The following is a 17,744-nucleotide window of genomic DNA, read 5'->3' on the forward strand; positions in this document are numbered from 1 at the left end:
GGCATTAGTTATATCGAATTAAAATAGATGGCGCACGTAGTAGATATTTTAGAGTAAATTTTTGTTATCATTATCAATCATGAACATACTTAAAATATTACTAATAATAATTGCGTATTGGCATTAGCTGTTAAGAATTATTGATTTTTATAATAAATTTATTAATCAGTGCAATAACACAGTCCCATTTTATCTCAATTCGTGTTAGGTAGGCAATATGTTGTCCTATCAATTTAAAACAACTTGTCTACTCTCAAAGCTTCGAAACAGCAACTTATTGGAAGCTCCCTCAAACAGAGCTTTAATGAAGTGGCTAAACAGTCGCCTTCGACAAAAAGCTTAAAAAGCTAATACTTGGCGTCGGCGTCGCTAAAAGGCTTTAAGGGATGAGGGATACTTTAATTAAATTTTCGTCCGGGGTCGTTTAGGTACATTCTTTTTGGGTTTTTTATGTGTTGTTGTATGAAAAGGTATCGCGCTATAAAGAAACATGTAGATTTTCGGTACATGGTATAATGAGGTGGAAAAATTGAAAATAGTCTTAGCGCTATTACTTTGCGTTGATGACATGATTATTATAGGTAAACGATTTTCTATATAAGACACATTCATGAAAAATTAGCTACTGTTGCTGTCTAATAAATACTACAAAAAAAATGTTAAAAAGTTCTTCAAAATTATTCGTTTGATTTACCTTCCAATACAATAGAATGATTATGATATTTATCTGGCTATCGGTCCTTAGTACATTAGAGCCAGCCTAGCGGCGAGTAGCTGTACTAAAAAGTTTTTTTCATGATTGCCAGCTTTCATAGTTTAAAACCATATTGAGTAATAATTTATTAAATTTCACTTTTAAACTAGTTTGCAATATAACCTATGCTGAAATTTAGTTCTAAGTACTGAAATAATTTGATTTTGCTTTTATTAATTTTACTACTACACTTGGTGTCATATAGATGGCGTTAGTAGTCAAATGGGCAGTTAATAAAACTTTCCATCGTACATTGTCGAAAGGTTGCCAAGAAGTGTAAAAGCTTCAGCTTCACGAGTAAAGTTCACATGTTCGGGTGGGGACGGCGACGGGGGTGAAGAGAGGGGTAGGGGGGGTCACATTAGTGTTGACTAATTGGTCCATAAGTCAGCGAGCTTGAACTATTACAAGCGATACAAGGGACCGCTGCCACGGGACTGGTATAACAAGTTTATGTTTTAAGTGTAAATGTAAAAAGCCTTACAATTTTTTTGTGGATTCCGAAATTAATAAGGCAGGCAAGCAATTTTTGTAATGACAACGGATTACAATTATTAAATACACAAAAAACTCGGAAAAAATCCACTTCAGGACATAAACCTCCTCTAACACTAGAAAGTTTTTGCTGCAATCTCTTAAACAAATAATTATCTGCTCCAGCTGAGGAGCAAACCCGGGACCTTCGGCACAGCCGTCACAGACTAACCACTGCTCCATCCAGTTCTTCAATGAAGTAAACTAGGTTTAAGTTTAAGTTGTTAAGTTGTGGTGGTGAGGGTGGCGCTAATGCGAGACTGTTGTGGGGCCGAGTGGACCGAGAGACCACATCATTACTGTATTTTAGAGAAATAAAGAGTCAAAGAGTGTTACAGATTTTACAACTGCGTTTTTTTTTTATTTATTTATTTATTTATTAATTTTTTTTTAAATAATGTAACCTACGCCTGTATGTAGGTGTAAAAGGATGAATTTTGAAATAAATAAATAAAATAACTAGTTATATTTTTTCATTCAAAACTTATGTAACCCGCAGTATGCCAATCACAGATCCAATTCTGTCAAGTGTTTTTTGAATGATTTTATTATTTTGTTGTTAATATAAATCTAAAGCCTCTCTCTTTATGCTGTTATGTGTGTGTGTGTGTGTACACGCAACAATATTTTTGGTGGTAAATACCTATATTACTTCCTCCTACACTCCGGGACTACAACCAACTAATTGTTAAGGCGACTCGCACTAATTTGTACGGCATTTAGTTAAACCGAGAATCAACGACTAACATTACCCAAGTACATGCTAGCTAATGTTACTCACATTATAAATGTGTTGCATGAATCTTGTGAGAAGGCGGACATGTGTCATTATTGTCATTATGAATTTGATTTCATTATGCACGGAATAATCTAATCAAAGTTTACCGATTATGGCTTTTTGTAATTGTAAGGCGTTGCGTGTTAGTTAACAAAATATGGAGGGAAAGAAGAGGTTCATTGTTCATTTGTATTTTACTAATTGACATAAGGCGTAATCTTGTAATACCTAAATACTCCTTTCTAGAGTTTGTGTGTGATAGGTGTATTATATTATAATAAAGATGTTTAAAATTACGTTTCTAATTTAATTTTTTTTCAGTTCCTGCTCCTTATCTGGAACAGACTATATTTTCCGTAATAATCGTGTCAGTTATATTTTGTTTATTTAATAGCAATTATTCATATTTATTCGTTAATCTCGCGAATGTGATTGTGTATTTGTAAGTGGAATGTAAATGTGTAAGTTTCTAGAAGTGTGGCGGGCAGGTTGCATGCGACGAATGAAAAACATAACAAATTAGTCCTAGAAACGGTTAATGGGCAGTCAGCATTCCACGCCACTGTGGATGTGGTATGACTGCCTTGCCTACTTACCGTTTATAAAGGCAGACTTTATTATTGTTGTACATTAAAAATGCAATGAGCAATAGAATAAGTCAATTAACATTAATTTAACAACATTATCTTACGATCCGATTATTTTATATTTATTTTATTATTATAACCAACTTCTGCTACGAATGGAAGCCTACGAGAAGAAGGCTACGAGATTTAGCTACGACGCGGCGTAGCGTTGTGCTACGAAACTTCGTAGGCATACTACAGTAGTTCTAGACAAAATAATAATGATTAATTATTTTAAAATTCCCTTCTTTACATTATTTGTACATTCACCTATATCTTATCAGCTTCCCGCTAACGACCAGCAACACTTGAGAATTTAACTGAGATTTCTAAAAGATCGACATATTTTTTTAATACTAAATTAGGCTTACCTTAACACTGGCTAAAAAACATAGCACCAATGTATCTCTAGCCTACTCTGTAAGGAGTAAATGGTGTGAGTTTGTCTATTATATATGATTAGACGCAAGCCCCGGGGTGTTGTGAGCTCGTTAGCTGATTACATTATCGACGGCAACTCCGCGCCTTCGGTGTTAGATTTAAATTAGTTTACGAGAAAATATTAATAAGCTAGGTTTTTCGCATCATGTTGAAAGATTATGTTCTCGTACTTCTAGACTCCTTATAGCTTATGATACTTACTTTCGAGCGTGGCTATAGCTTTACTGTATTAGTCGGACCCAAGTCTTATAGTAAACAGTTTAATTGCATTTGTTTTTTGTGTTTAAGGCTGCGTTCCCAGTAGACAATCCACGAGTATTTACCCGTAAATAGGAGCGAGAAAGTTTACGAATTGCGTAGAAAGAGCGCCAAGCCAGAGAGAGCGCAGAACCAGCAAACAGTGATCACTCGGTAAACCGTCACTCATTGTAAAACTGTTTGCCTACTGAGCCGCAGTCTAAGTAAAGATTTCACTCAATATTTGCCTCATAGTACTACAACCTAAGGGTGATTACATAAAAAAATCGGGTTCCCTGTATCTACCCGTACCGGTAACTTGATTAGGTATGCGAAACTGAGAGATTTAAAACCGGGAAATGCTCTAGCGTACTCGCAGAAAGATAAACAGCAGGTTACCGGTACGGGTAGATATAGGGAACCCAGTCTCTCTATGTAAGCACCCTAAGTCCTGAGTCCGGTTCGACGTGGCTCTAATCACATCAGGAGCTAGTTAGTCTCGCAACCACTTCCACACACGCGAAGGACGAAAAATAATGACATTTCACTTAACACTGCTTCACTGAACTTCACGTGTTATTCTATTACACCTTGTTACCGCCAGAAGCTTTAATACAGTGTGTTCTTAAAGTGTTATAGTATGCCGAAAGGGATTGACCCAAGAACTCATTCTAAACAACTTTAATTCTACAAATTTTGTAAATTGTATCAAAAAATACTTACTACTATTATGTTTTTTAATGTTGCAGTAGCTTTGATAGAGCCTTGTTAGTTATAAAGTTTAAGCGTTTAAAAGTGGGTTCAGCAATATTTAGGGTGCTTTTCCACCAGAGATGTGCTATGCTACGATGCTATGGATGCGTTTGATATCAACCAATCATAATTATTGGTGCACATAGCTTAGCACTGGTGGAAACGGATTCAACTAAGATATGTTTTTTGTATGGAATGATGCGTGCTATGGATGTGTGCTATGGATGCGTGCTATGGATATGTGCTATGGACCATCGCGAGTGGTGTAGCTATGGCGCCGCCGCCCCCGTCGTTTCCCTACTATCGATACATAGCATAGCTCGAGATGCGCATCTTTCTCGCACAGCTACTTTGCGGCGGCGCATCTTCGTAGCGCATCTTCCTCGCACAGCTACCTAGCGTAGTATTGGTGGAAACGGTCACATATTTTCGTAGCGTAGATATCACATCTTCGCAGCATAGCTGCATAGCACATCTCTGGTGGAAAAGCACCCTTAGGGTTAAATAAACTTTGCACTCAAGTACATTTTGATTCTAAGGAGATTGGAAAATACGAACACTGTTTAGGAAAGAACACATTTATTAATCTCTTATTTCTTATTATGTATACTTTTACTTATAAATACGATACAGTCATCTACTGGTTATGCCATCCATATATTTTATTTATTTATTTACAATAGTACCATCTACATTATAAATAGCTTTTTAAATTACTTAGATATGACTAAACACAGTTCACTACTTATAATAATGTATGTACATTAGAGTTAAGAAAATCAAGAATTGTTTTTCAGTAGGTAGCTCTGCGGCTAGGTAGGTAGGTTTTAAACACAGATTATGAATAGTTTTAGTTTAACTAAGTAATATGTTTATTAAATAAATGTGTATTAAAATAAACCTCACGTACATCATCAGAGGACTATATTTAATTCGGTAGTTACTCTTCTAATGCTGTGAATTAGTTTTGTAATCTTATTCTTCTTAAATAATATCGAAGGTAATTTTAATAACATAAATCAGAAAGTTAAGGGATTTTTATGACTTAGTAACTCCTGAACACATATTTGATTCACAATTGCAGTCTAAATAGCATCAAACTTTTAAAGGTGATTGAAATAAGATCGATTTTTGTATTCTTTGAATATTTTTTACCAGAGTGATATTTATAAAAGACTAACTCAGAAAGTGGCTTACAATTAAAAACCTACATCATTATTATATATAGGTTAGGTACGTATCTACTGTTTAAAATATACTTACTTACGTGTACATATTTACTAAGATTATTTTGACTGTTATGATATACTTTATGTACAAAAACATCAGATCAAGCCAATTAATATTATAATTATGCAGTGTCATCGTCAAAGTAAATTATGTTATTACTTTTATGTGTAGCATTTATACAATCTTACATACAATATTTACAACAATATGGAAGATAATAAATAAGAAACTACGAATGTGATATAAGGTCTATTGCATAAGTTCAAATAAACTTAACGACATAATGATCTGTCGTTACAGTCAGTTGTCATTAAAGTACATTTTATTAGAAATATCAAATTAACTATTAACTAAGCCCTCATTTTCCTGCGACTACCTAGTATTTTGAAAATAGTTAAGTACCTACTGTAGTATTTTTAAATCACATCATTATTATTTATAGTGGTTTATATCTGTCAGCTGTAGGTTTAGTTATCCATGAAAACAATGTAAATACCTACAAATAATCACTGAAGATGGCGAATCGAACTGAATAATCTTAAATAGCAATTAAGTACAAATTAAAATAAATCTGTCTTTGATTAAGTACCGGCTATACTAATTATTTACATTAAAATATTGTGAGTATACTGTATAGTTTATTATTCACCTTGAATCATAGAACATAAACAATCATCGATCATAATCCGTTCAACTATGAAAAGAAAGAAAGACAACTGGCCTACTGAACCACACAAACTACCAACAAAACACCAGCCTTACAAATCTTTACACTAGCCTCATCATAATATACAAATTTAAATCTGCACATTTTACACCCGTCAGTTCACACCATCTGCATGCCCTTGAGACTCTCCACATGTTCCTTGGCCTTCATCCGGAGCGCGGCGATGGAGGAGGAGCGGGGGTCGGGGGCCACGGGGGGCGGCGGGGGCGGCGCGGCGGGCGCGGGGGGCGTGAGGTACGACGGGTAGCCCGAGCCGGGGTGAGAGAGGAAACCTGAGGAAAGAGAGATAGGTTAGTGTCTTCTGTGTGCTGTATTCAGACCAATATCTTTGGTGTGTTTATATTATTATCAGTGATATGGCATTAAGAGTACCTATGGGCTATGCTTGCTTCTTGATTGTGGCTAGTGATGTAAGCCGAAAAACCCCTAAACCATTGAGGGTGATGAGTTCAGCAATGGGTATAGTGGAAATGCTAATGTAACCTGGCTTCGATGTCTTTAAACCGGTAGCTGTTAGTAGTTGCATGACCAAGGCAGAAGATAGATTGTCTCCATGGGGCCTCCAATGAGAAGGCATTTATACACCAGTAGATCCTATATTTATCTTCTTACTGTGAACTAGGATTAGCTAGACTAGGATTTATCAATGTCGTGAAAGGATAAGCCAGCCAGATAAGAGACAATCTCCCACTTCATGCGCCTCCCACAACCCTCCAAAGAAGGCGCGTACATACCAGGCCGCGTCACTTGCTTTTCAAATATGACGTAATTTGAAAGAATCTGTCAGGTTGTCAGTGGTGGTACGATAGCAGTACATACCAGGCAGTGCCGTCAGCAGCGGCGGCGCGAGCCACGGGTCGACGGGCAGCCCGAGCCCGGCGCCCAGCCGCCCCAGCGCGCCGCCGCACCCGTACTCCGACAGCCCCAGCCTGGCTGCCTCCATCTTCTCCTGCCGACGCCACTTGGCTCGCCGGTTCTGGAACCACACCTGGAAGGGGAGAGGGGAGAGTAAGAGACGGTTATAATATAAACAAACTATAGGCAGCTGTAATATAGGTATCGGACAGCTGATATATAATATAACTGTCCTTACCAGCCAGGAATCGACCCGGGACTTTTGGCTTTCAGTCAGGGTCACTAACCACTACACCTCGGTAGTCGATGGTTGAAAAGAATATGGGAGAAAAGTTGTGGCTAGAGCTGAAATTGCTGGGCGCTGACAGAGAAAGATGGAAACGAATGTTGTTAGCTGACTCCCCCTCGGAGAACATAGTCGTGAGCATAATTATGATGAATCGCATGAATGTTGTTAGCACCAGTTTTCTTGGACGAGTAACGGGAAAGAAGGAAAAGAAGACAAAGGATTCAGTCCCTTTAAAAGTTAGAGCAATAATGTTGCTCCTGTTTTTTAAAGCCCCATTTTTTGTACAAATGCTGTACTTTGCATTAAATATTTCGTGGTTAGAGTTCATACCATGATTCACATTGACAATAAACTTTAAAAGTTCAAACACAAAAATACATTCTGCAGGTTAACAGTCCTCTGTGACTTTTGCAAATACGATTCATCCTTCGAAGTAATAACACGAAAATTGTTTGGCAAAAAAGAAAAACTCCGTTCTACACAACTAGCACTTATCACGACATAGAAGCAGACACATCGAGGGTGCCATGTGGAGGGAAACTGTTCGCGACAATCGATAGATAGAGTAGATAACTCGCGAAGGTTCTGGAACATTCTATCACTTTCCAGTAGTTTCGATAAAATTCTAGAAGGATTAGTATGGATTCAATAGATCTACAATAGTCTGGAAGCTTCTAGAACAATAGTTAGAGAATGTTCCACAACGTCCGCGAACTTTCTAGATGCTAAGTTAGGTACTTAAAGTTAGTAGATAAGTATAGAGTGTTTATACCTACTTAGTAATAATAATAATAAATAGTGTGACCTCGGGTATCTCTGGAACTTTCGGGAAGATCGCTCGCCGGCCTATATAAAGCGAGGTGTCTGGCGCACATTAAGTTCAGTTTTATAGTAACAGTCGAACAGTTCAGTTTAATAGTAAGACTCGAATAGTGAACATCTCCAGAGATCCTCGAAGTGAATAGTTATAGTAATACTGGTGTTTTCTTTCAAGATAGTACCATCCGGCATTCGTAATAGTTGTGAGTCGTGTCGAAGGGGCTCACATTTATGGTCCTTTGAGCCGGAGAGTTATAGTTGAGCCGGCATTCGTATTAGTTCGTGAAGTGACCTTACATTTATGGTCATTCGTGCATCCGGATTGAAAGAAAAGAAGATGCCTGTAACGAGGTCTCAGAAGTCGTACGCAGTGAAGAGGACTACGGACGAGAAATCTGCCGTCTCCACGACGAGATCTGCAGATGCAACGGAGTACGCATCGGCATTGGGTGCAACCACAGGAGGTACATCAGGTCCACAACCGCCGTCAGAGCCGACGACGGAGACGCTGCACCCTCCATTGTTGCTACCCTCCCCTATAGTCGTTGCCGGTGTCACAACTGCCGTTGCCCCCGCCGCCGCAGTCAGCGCTGCAATAGATAGTGTCGAGTCAACATCGGCAAATCAGGGAAGATCACGTCTTTCATGTTCGTCGCGCTCCACTGCTTCTCGTGCACGGCGAAGAGAATTGGCCCAGGCTCGATTGGAACTTCTCGAGCGACGAAAAGAGGCGGCCATAGCTAAAGCTGAGGCAGCTATGTTTGATGTCGAATTGGCTGCAGCCAAGGTTGCCGTGCTAGAGGAGGACTCGGAAGAGGAGCAAATAGAAGGAAGTGTCTATGAGTCTAGATCGTCGAAGAACGGAACTTCACATCCACCAAGTTTATCACGCCCCATTGATTCTCGTGCACGGCGCAGAGAATTACAGGCCCGCTTGGAACTTCTTGAGCAACAAAAGAAGATGGCTAAAGCTAACGCTCTGGTGGCCATAGCTGCAGCTAAAGCTAAAGCTGAGGAAGAAGAATTAAAAGCTGAATTGGCTGAAGCCAAGGTCGCTGCACTAGAAGAAGAGATAAAACAAGCACGGGTTCGGAGAAATACACTCGCACGCGCATCGCAAGACGTCACCACGTGCCAAGTCCTGCCTGAACCTGCGAGAAATGTTGTCGCCAGCGGAGTTACGCCTGAACCTGCGGAAGTAGTCGTCGCCAGTGAAAACCGGCTGGAGCCACAGCGGAACGAACCGCTGCAGGGAAATAGAGTGGCTCTTGTAAATAGTGTCACATCGACAAGTGAGCCAGTTAGTACTGAAAGTGAGCGGCCTACGCAGCCGCCCCCAGCTGAAGTCGTCGGAGCACTCACGCCATCCATAGACACGATTGAAGATCGTAGTCTAGAGAATCGTAGGATGAGTGTGAGTGCCATAAAAACGGTTCATCTCCCCACAGAATTCAATCCGACAGATAGTGAGATAGATCGGCATGCGCTGCCGTTTCTGGCGGACAAACCAAAGGGTTTACCGGCGGGAGAGACCGAACTGCTGTGGAAAGTAGTGTCCAACAGCAAGTGTGACTCAGCAGTAAGACGACTGGATCTCCTAGAGAAGAGATTGACAGGAAACTTATGGACACGTTGGATGAATAAATATCTGCGAGACTCTCAGCGACGTGACGGAGTCATGAATCCTGCGGCTGCCTGCCACGGAGATGACCGAGGAGCTGCCCATCGACGAAGATGTCGCGACCGCGGATAGTTCAGCTACAAGAGCTGCGGCGGGAGTAATGTTCGCGACAATCGATAGATAGAGTAGATAACTCGCGAAGGTTCTGGAACATTCTATCACTTTCCAGTAGTTTCGATAAAATTCTAGAAGGATTAGTATGGATTCAATAGATCTACAATAGTCTGGAAGCTTCTAGAACAATAGTTAGAGAATGTTCCACAACGTCCGCGAACTTTCTAGATGCTAAGTTAGGTACTTAAAGTTAGTAGATAAGTATAGAGTGTTTATACCTACTTAGTAATAATAATAATAAATAGTGTGACCTCGGGTATCTCTGGAACTTTCGGGAAGATCGCTCGCCGGCCTATATAAAGCGAGGTGTCTGGCGCACATTAAGTTCAGTTTTATAGTAACAGTCGAACAGTTCAGTTTAATAGTAAGACTCGAATAGTGAACATCTCCAGAGATCCTCGAAGTGAATAGTTATAGTAATACTGGTGTTTTCTTTTAAGTTCGTACCATCCGGCAGTCGTAATAGTTGTGAGTCGTGTCGAAGGGGCTCACAGAAACCGACACATAAATATCGAGGATCCAAACTTCACCAAAGAACAAAATAGTCGTAATTGATGTGACGCCATCCATAACATGCTACCAGCATAATTTGACCTCCAGTTCTCCACCAGCTAAGGTTTTTGACAGGTCCCAAACTGATAGTTGTGTGATCTATTAACCAGAGTTAGCGGAACTCTAGATCGTTGGGAATGGCGGTTGTGTAGAGGTCAAGCAAAGGTGGTCGCATTGTCACCGTCTATTAAAGTATCAAACTTCCACTGTCAAAGCTATAAAAGTTGTAACGAAACGAAAATGCTTCGACGATAAATCAGACGCTTCGGTTGATGGTACGGGAGCTGCACAATTCATACTGTATAAAAGTACCTTAAAAATTGTAAAAAAATGGCTTTTAGACAGTCCTGACCACTGAATAACAGGATTCACATCCTATCTGTGGGACGTAACGGCTGTAAGTTTTTGGCATTAGTTATCAATCTAAAGTGGGCCTGTCAAGTATCGCTTAGTTTGGAAATTGTTACTATCTGCTCTGAATACAGAGCTCATAACCCATTTATTTATTTATTATAATATTCGAAATAAAGCACTGAATGCTAAAAGCGTGATGATGTTGATGACCTACATAATAATAATATAGGACTATTAAGTTTTTATATTATTTCTTTTATTAATTTGTATTTGCATGTTTTGGTGTGTGATGTTTGCCACTGAATATTTTGTATCTTTACTCCTGGACTATCCCAAAAACCAGACAGAACACAAGCGAGCTACAATAAAGTATGCAACACGAATGATACCCGACACAACACCAGTTTGCAAGCAAAAACTTACCTTGATGTCATGTGGATAGAGTTCGCTTTAGAATGAACATGATACGTGTTGATACTGAGTGTGAAATGAGACAATGTTTTGTAAAGGGTGCATTCTGATAACTGAATTAATAAAATAATTTCAACTAAGACACAAGTTAAATTACAGTTGACAATGTACTTTAATATTGCAGATGGCGTGATTCAACTAGTCTTTTCCGTTTAGAAGAAATTTGGTGCAATTTTCACTGGAACCTTATGATTGATCGTGGGTGTATAAAATATTTTTCGAGACTTTTTTGGTTTTTCTAAATTAGTACATACTTTTAGCGGGTTTTCTATATTGGTTATTATTTTAGTATCACCCTGTATAAGTACAGTAGTATGGCGCGTGACAAAGACATGGCAACATGTAGGTTCATCGGACGAGACAAGAAAGCTCGATTTTGAAGCTTCAAGCTTACTGTTCCAGAACTTTATTATGCTGAATGTATTTTACTATGAAATTGACTATTTGAAGGATGATAATTATGGAACGTATTACAATGTTAAACTAATATCTTAATATGTAGGTACATCACACACACCGTCTTTCATCCGACTCTAAACTAGACGGAGCCTGTAATAGAGGCATCGGACAGCTGATATATCTGCACAGACTAACTGTTAGAATCAGTTATTGAAGGTTACCTTAGTTCAGTAACTGATGATAGGAGGATAAACTTATATACTGAAAATTATACGAAATATCCAGCAGTGGGCGGTTACGACCATTAAACCTATGAACAATTCATTTTGAACTTGGCCAACAGCAAGTTTTTTAATCAACCATTAACTTTGAATGGCGTTTATAAAACCGGCTAGTCCTAACTATGGTAGTTTGTCATAAGTTATCGCGCGACGTGACGAGAGTGAGCTATGGTGTCGCCCCGTGCCACTCTGTCCTCGGCTAGACACGCACGCACACACACACACATAAACATATCTACACACAGGGATAAACGCATATTGCTATTATGAATGGTTTAAAATATTTACTGTGAAAGTGTGGTAGTTTTTCCTTCTTTCACGCCAGCAGATGTGAATTTAAAATACATATAAACATACGCACACAAACACAGGGATAAACGTATATTATTATTATGAATGGTTTAAAATATTAACTGTAAAAGTGCGGTACTTTTTCTGTCTCTCACGCCAGCAGATCTGAATTGAAAGATTTTTTGGCAATGAAGAAAGATCTAACTAACACTGGCACGAAATAGGCTACTAGCTACTATAGCTGAAGCTAGATAAAAACGTTAATGCATTGAATATTTTATTGCCAAAATCTATTAAAATGCTTCCACTATTGGTGTAATATACTTGTGAAAGTCCCTAAACTTACACATTGCATAAATTGAAGATGAAAGCTTACCTTTAGCTAAAATAAAACACATAATAACCCTCAAAAGGCAAGTCAAAGAATGAACTGTAGTAGCAGTGCCATCGTAAAACTTGTAACTGGCGAATAAAGACAACGAAACTCATTGAATGTCTGCTAACAGCTCACCCGAGCTTACTGCTTATTGCCTGATTAGCGACAAACAACCTATTAACGTTGTTCGTGCGAAACTTTTGAAAAGGTGAGACCACACTCGTCCGAACTTCCTCAAAATACCTCAGTAGGTTTTGTCTTTATTTTTGTCTTATGTTTTTTTTTTATTATTATTAAATTCTTTATTGCACAAAATATAAATATGTACATAGGCGAACTTAATGCTAACAGCATTCTGTTCCAGCTAACTTTTTTAAATATTATTTTAAGTGTTTGGTTCTCTTTGCGAATCTTTTATGTATACCGATAGGATACGCTGTAACTGTGTAATAATTATATTTCTAATGTTTGTTGTAATTTTCTATATGTGTAATTGTGCAATAAAGTGTTCAATATGTGAGTTGTAGTTGTTTCTGAACCAGTTCATTCCATTCACGCAATCTGTAGCGTGGGAACCGCCTTATAGTTACACACGTGTTTTACTTGTAAGTCAGTAAGTGCTATTTTATCTATATGAACTACTTATAACATAACAGTTGTAAGGAGTCAAAAAATGTAGTAAATGACGTACGATCTACGTAAATCTCGCTCGGTTGAGTGTGGTGGAACCTGCCCGGCACAAGCCAGCGTCACGCGAGCAAGTCGCGCGAAGGGTGTTTTTAATACGGTGCGGATTTCCATCACGCATGCGGGATCGCATGCCATTTTCCCGCGTCCCGCGTGCGTATTCCACGCATTAGTATTTGTATGAAAATAATACTTTTGACGGCACCGTAACTAAGGCAGTAGTGAAGCTGCTTCCGAAGCTTGGGGCTGCGAGTGCGAATTTCGCCCAGGGCAAACATTTTTGTGTGATGAGCACTTGTGTTTGCCTTGTGTCTGGTGTCGTTTATCTATTTAATATGTATATATATCTATGGATTTGTGTAGATATATCAGCTGCCCGACACCCATGTCACAGGTTCTGCCTAGTTTAGGGTCGGATGGCCGTGAGTGAGATGTCCCCACATATTTATATTTTTTTACTTGCGGGTGTCACGCATGCAATCCCGCGTGCGTGATGAAATCTGCACGACATTAAAAACAGCCGAACACGGCTCGCGCCGCCGCGGCTCGTAAATTATAAATAAAACTTCTTATTAATTGGTGGAGTGCGTGTTTCTGCGACTGTTGGCTTTTTCTGTCGGCTCGTTTTCTTCACTGATGCATTATAATTTCTAGTTGAACGTTGTTGTTGAGTTCCGTTTAAAAGTTTTGTTAAGTATTCTATTTTATGTGTTAATGTATCTAAAGAGAGTCTCATTTGTTGGTCTTTGTAAATAAAAAATGTGTTAGTGATAAATAAATTTATGAATAAAGCTTATACTTACTGTACGTTATGCGTTGCCGTTATATAATTTAACATTATTAAACTGTTTCTACTCACAACAATTCATTAGTTGCTTATGGGTTACACCGTTACACGTCAACTGAATACATTATACCTAAGTTTACTTATTAGTTTACCTATTACGAATGCGTTGATTTAATTTTGCATTTAGTAACAAATGCAGCTTTTTATCTTGATTATTTTTAGTTGTTCGTAAAACTATACGAGAGGTAATATCAAATAGCAAGTATTATAACAGCGGTGTGATAGGAATCAACAGGCGGGTTGGTAGGGTCGGTCGATATTGTAATAAGTTATCAAATAAAATACAGACTTCATACAATAGATACCACCCGTGGTGTCGCTTTAAAGTGCATCCAATGTAATTACTGGTGTAGTTGCGAATACTATGTTATTATTTTTATTTCGTTTTTATATGTGGCCGCTATAGGCACCAAAAACTTCACATTCGTTAGACGATATCACGTATTTCGTGACATTTATTTACTTTAAAATCAAGGTTTAAATAGGTTTTTTTTTACAATTTATTTTATGTTAAATAGGTACGTTACGTTAGTTTAGTTTTAATATTAGGTTTGATGGTATTTTTATTTAGACCACATCTCACATCACGACATGTTTATAACAGGTAGGTACTTACAGATAAAATAAAGCTGGAAGACAACCTTTGAGAAGATACAAATTCAGGTTCACAATAAATATCATTATTTTGCCAACATTCGTGCAACAAAACAAATTAACAAGCCCGCCCCACCAACTGTTCAAATTAAAAAAAGAAACGTCACATTTCAAATAAAGAACCTCGCGAAATGTGACAGATGTCAGATTTGCGCTCCGAATGCCGCGCGCTGATTGGTCTACCCCTATTCGTTTATCTCGAAGTCAATTCAGTGCTTGGTATAATGCAATTGTTGTTATAGTTGGAGGGTTTTTAGCTCTAATGGAGTGTCAAATTGACAATGATGGCAGAAAAATGAGTGATTGTTTTGTTATTGAATTTAGTTTGTTTTGATGGAAAACGGTTTGCTCCATGCTCCATTTAATTCAAGCAGAAAATAGGTTACTTTTTTACACGAAAACTCAAAGTAAACGAGCTAAAAGTTCGTTATAAAGAAAGTTCATGAGTAATTAGACGTTTGATGGTTATCCGCGTAAGTTATACGGCGGTTAAAGCTGCTACAAATTATAATTATTAGTAAACTAAGTACTGGCCTGACCCGAGTCCATTTGTCACACATAACTCTTGATAAGGAATGAATGAAGACACTATTTATAAGAAAAATCACGATGTAGTGCAGTAATGAACTCAGAACATGATATCAACGACTTTCATTTATCAGCATCATAGCGTATTTTATTAAATAAATAATCTCTTTTATAATTATATACCTACCTTCCAGCTAGTTCTAAGTGACGAGGTAAGCTTCATAGTCGTTATTTTATTATTATTCAATAAATAAGAAAAAAAATGTACTTATTATAAGTTCAGTTTCTCACCTGGGTAAATCTATGAAATCATGTGCAAGTGACTTTACGGTAATTTTCTAAGGTAAGGAAAGTTGTTTAGAATGTAAACTAACAAAAGACCCTTCATAGAAGAAATGGTACTTACAACTGCAAGTATAAAATATTACTTAATTAAGTATAATTTGGGCATTGTTTACAGTGTGCAGTACATGGCTTGAAAGTTGAAACATCACTCGAGCGAGTGGTTTAGTTTCATTAACATTCCTTAGTTTCTAGTGGTTTCGATGAGGCAGTATAATGTTAGCCATGTTAGGGCGATATGAATGACTGAATGAATGAAAGTACGTAGTTGGTGGTAGGGAATGTTATTAGGTAGAACTTAGCCGATCTGGCTGTAGATATTGTATAAATTAATTATGAATATTATTTAATTTGGCGTAGCAGTCAGGTCCAATAATGATAAAACCATTCGGCCGTCTATGTACCTATCTAAAAGGTATCTAATAACGCAACTATCGAACAATAAATACGAACAATAAAAATATTTCAGACAGGCATACAGGTAGGTAGGACTGGCGGAAAAAATATGCAGACGGTATTCGGCCAAAAAAAGACAAAACACGTCTATTCCATTTTCACTTTCAATTAATATTCCAATATTGGCGAGTCGTCTTGTCGCTGTCTGTCGCCCGTCGCCGTCAATAACCGAGTGCAAAACTACCTATAAGGGTGCCAACTGGCGGGCAACGACATGAGTTTGCTGCAGACGTGTCGCGAGACGTCACTACTGAGCCTCTGTACGGGTTTTGCAATTTACGAAAACGAAAAAAGATTAGGTTGTTTTTTGTCATCTGCATACATCAGATATCTATCAAAAGTTTCACGGTAGTTTCCTCTAGAGGAGCCATTTCGTATTCGAGAAAACGTTAGCTTTTATTGTTTTTAACAAACTATCAAACTTGTAGGTACTAGACGCACATGTTTTTATGGGAATGAAAATTTTATGCAATATACAGTCGTTCGTCATTGTTAACAGTGGTGACGTTACGACATGTCGTCCGCCGCCAATTTGCACCTTTACCGCGTGGAACAAAAAGTAGTGTGACACGGAGTGAGGAGCGATGACGTGTTGCGGCTGCAGTTGTAAACTGAATTGAAAGAATATCGCGAAAACGTGAGGGTTGGAAAATATTGTGAGTATTTTGACTGTAGGATATTGTTTATTGAGGTAACTTGTATTGTGAGTGTTTTCAGCAAGCGTAAAAGTTTGTGTTGTTACAGAATAATAACTAGGTATTGTAAAAGAATGCACTCAGAATTAGCATAGTCAAGTTAAAAGTTATCGTTTTATATATTTTTACAAAAGCTATATTTTTAACTTGCTTGTTTTTGAACGTATTAAGGTTATTTTCCTAATTTGATAATACAAGAAAATCTCATAAAACTTTAGACCGTGAACCTCAATTTGCTATATAATTCAGCATCGATCGCTGCCTCCCTTTATTTACACGACAAAACCAATTGACATCTCCCATCCCTCTCGCACCCCAACACAAACAAACAGACTTCGCATTCTTTCTATTAAGAAAAGACGCTAGAGCGAGACACACGTACACCTGAAGCCGCAGCTAGACAGAGACAGACATATAGCGCCATCTTGGATGCAACCCGTGGACCAAAAGTTAGCCAATAACAGTTCGGAATCGAGTCCAAACAACTTAAGTGACGGCGAGACGTCTTTGTAAATTGAACTGTATTCTTAAGGTGCAAGATCCTGATTTGCAATGCTCAGAAATTGTAATAATGTTTCTTTTGATGACGGCAGCTGAAGTTCTTAAGGGGAGAAGTCACTTTGAGAAAATGAGGTGAGTGTTACACGTAATAAGTTCAAGTTGTTTGAACGATTTGCGACTTTCAACTTTATATTCGTTCTAGTAAGATAACTTTTGCAATCTCTTGTAACTTTTCTCTTTATTGACATTGCAAAATGGGCTTTATTGGAAGACGTTTAGGTTACAGAAGGATCTCAGGTAGATATTGTGTCGAGAATGGGATTCGATGAATAATGCCAAGCCCAGGGGTGATATTGTCGCAACTTCAAAAGATCTGGATTTGACAGTTAAATATGTATAATTAGGATTTTTAAATGATGGGGTTGCATAAGAATTTAAAAGTTAATTTTAAGGCGAGTAAGTACCTATTATA

General features: G+C 38.1%; 1 protein-coding gene across 1 annotated transcript in view; it reads right to left on the reverse strand.

Moving 5' to 3' along the window:
- Window positions 1-5,368: 5,368 nt before the first annotated feature.
- Window positions 5,369-17,744, reverse strand: part of LOC105396116 (retinal homeobox protein Rx1) — a 37,878-nt gene continuing 25,502 nt past the window's right edge. The window contains exons 3-4 of the mRNA XM_038111222.2: window positions 6,900-7,068; window positions 5,369-6,352 (exon numbers count right to left, since the gene is read on the reverse strand). Coding sequence (XP_037967150.2) covers window positions 6,180-6,352; window positions 6,900-7,068 — 342 coding nt within the window. The 3' untranslated portion in view covers window positions 5,369-6,179. The remainder of the gene's footprint in view (window positions 6,353-6,899; window positions 7,069-17,744) is intronic.

The sequence above is a fragment of the Plutella xylostella genome, chromosome 28 (assembly GCF_932276165.1).
Source record: "Plutella xylostella chromosome 28, ilPluXylo3.1, whole genome shotgun sequence".
NCBI lineage: Eukaryota > Metazoa > Arthropoda > Insecta > Lepidoptera > Plutellidae > Plutella > Plutella xylostella.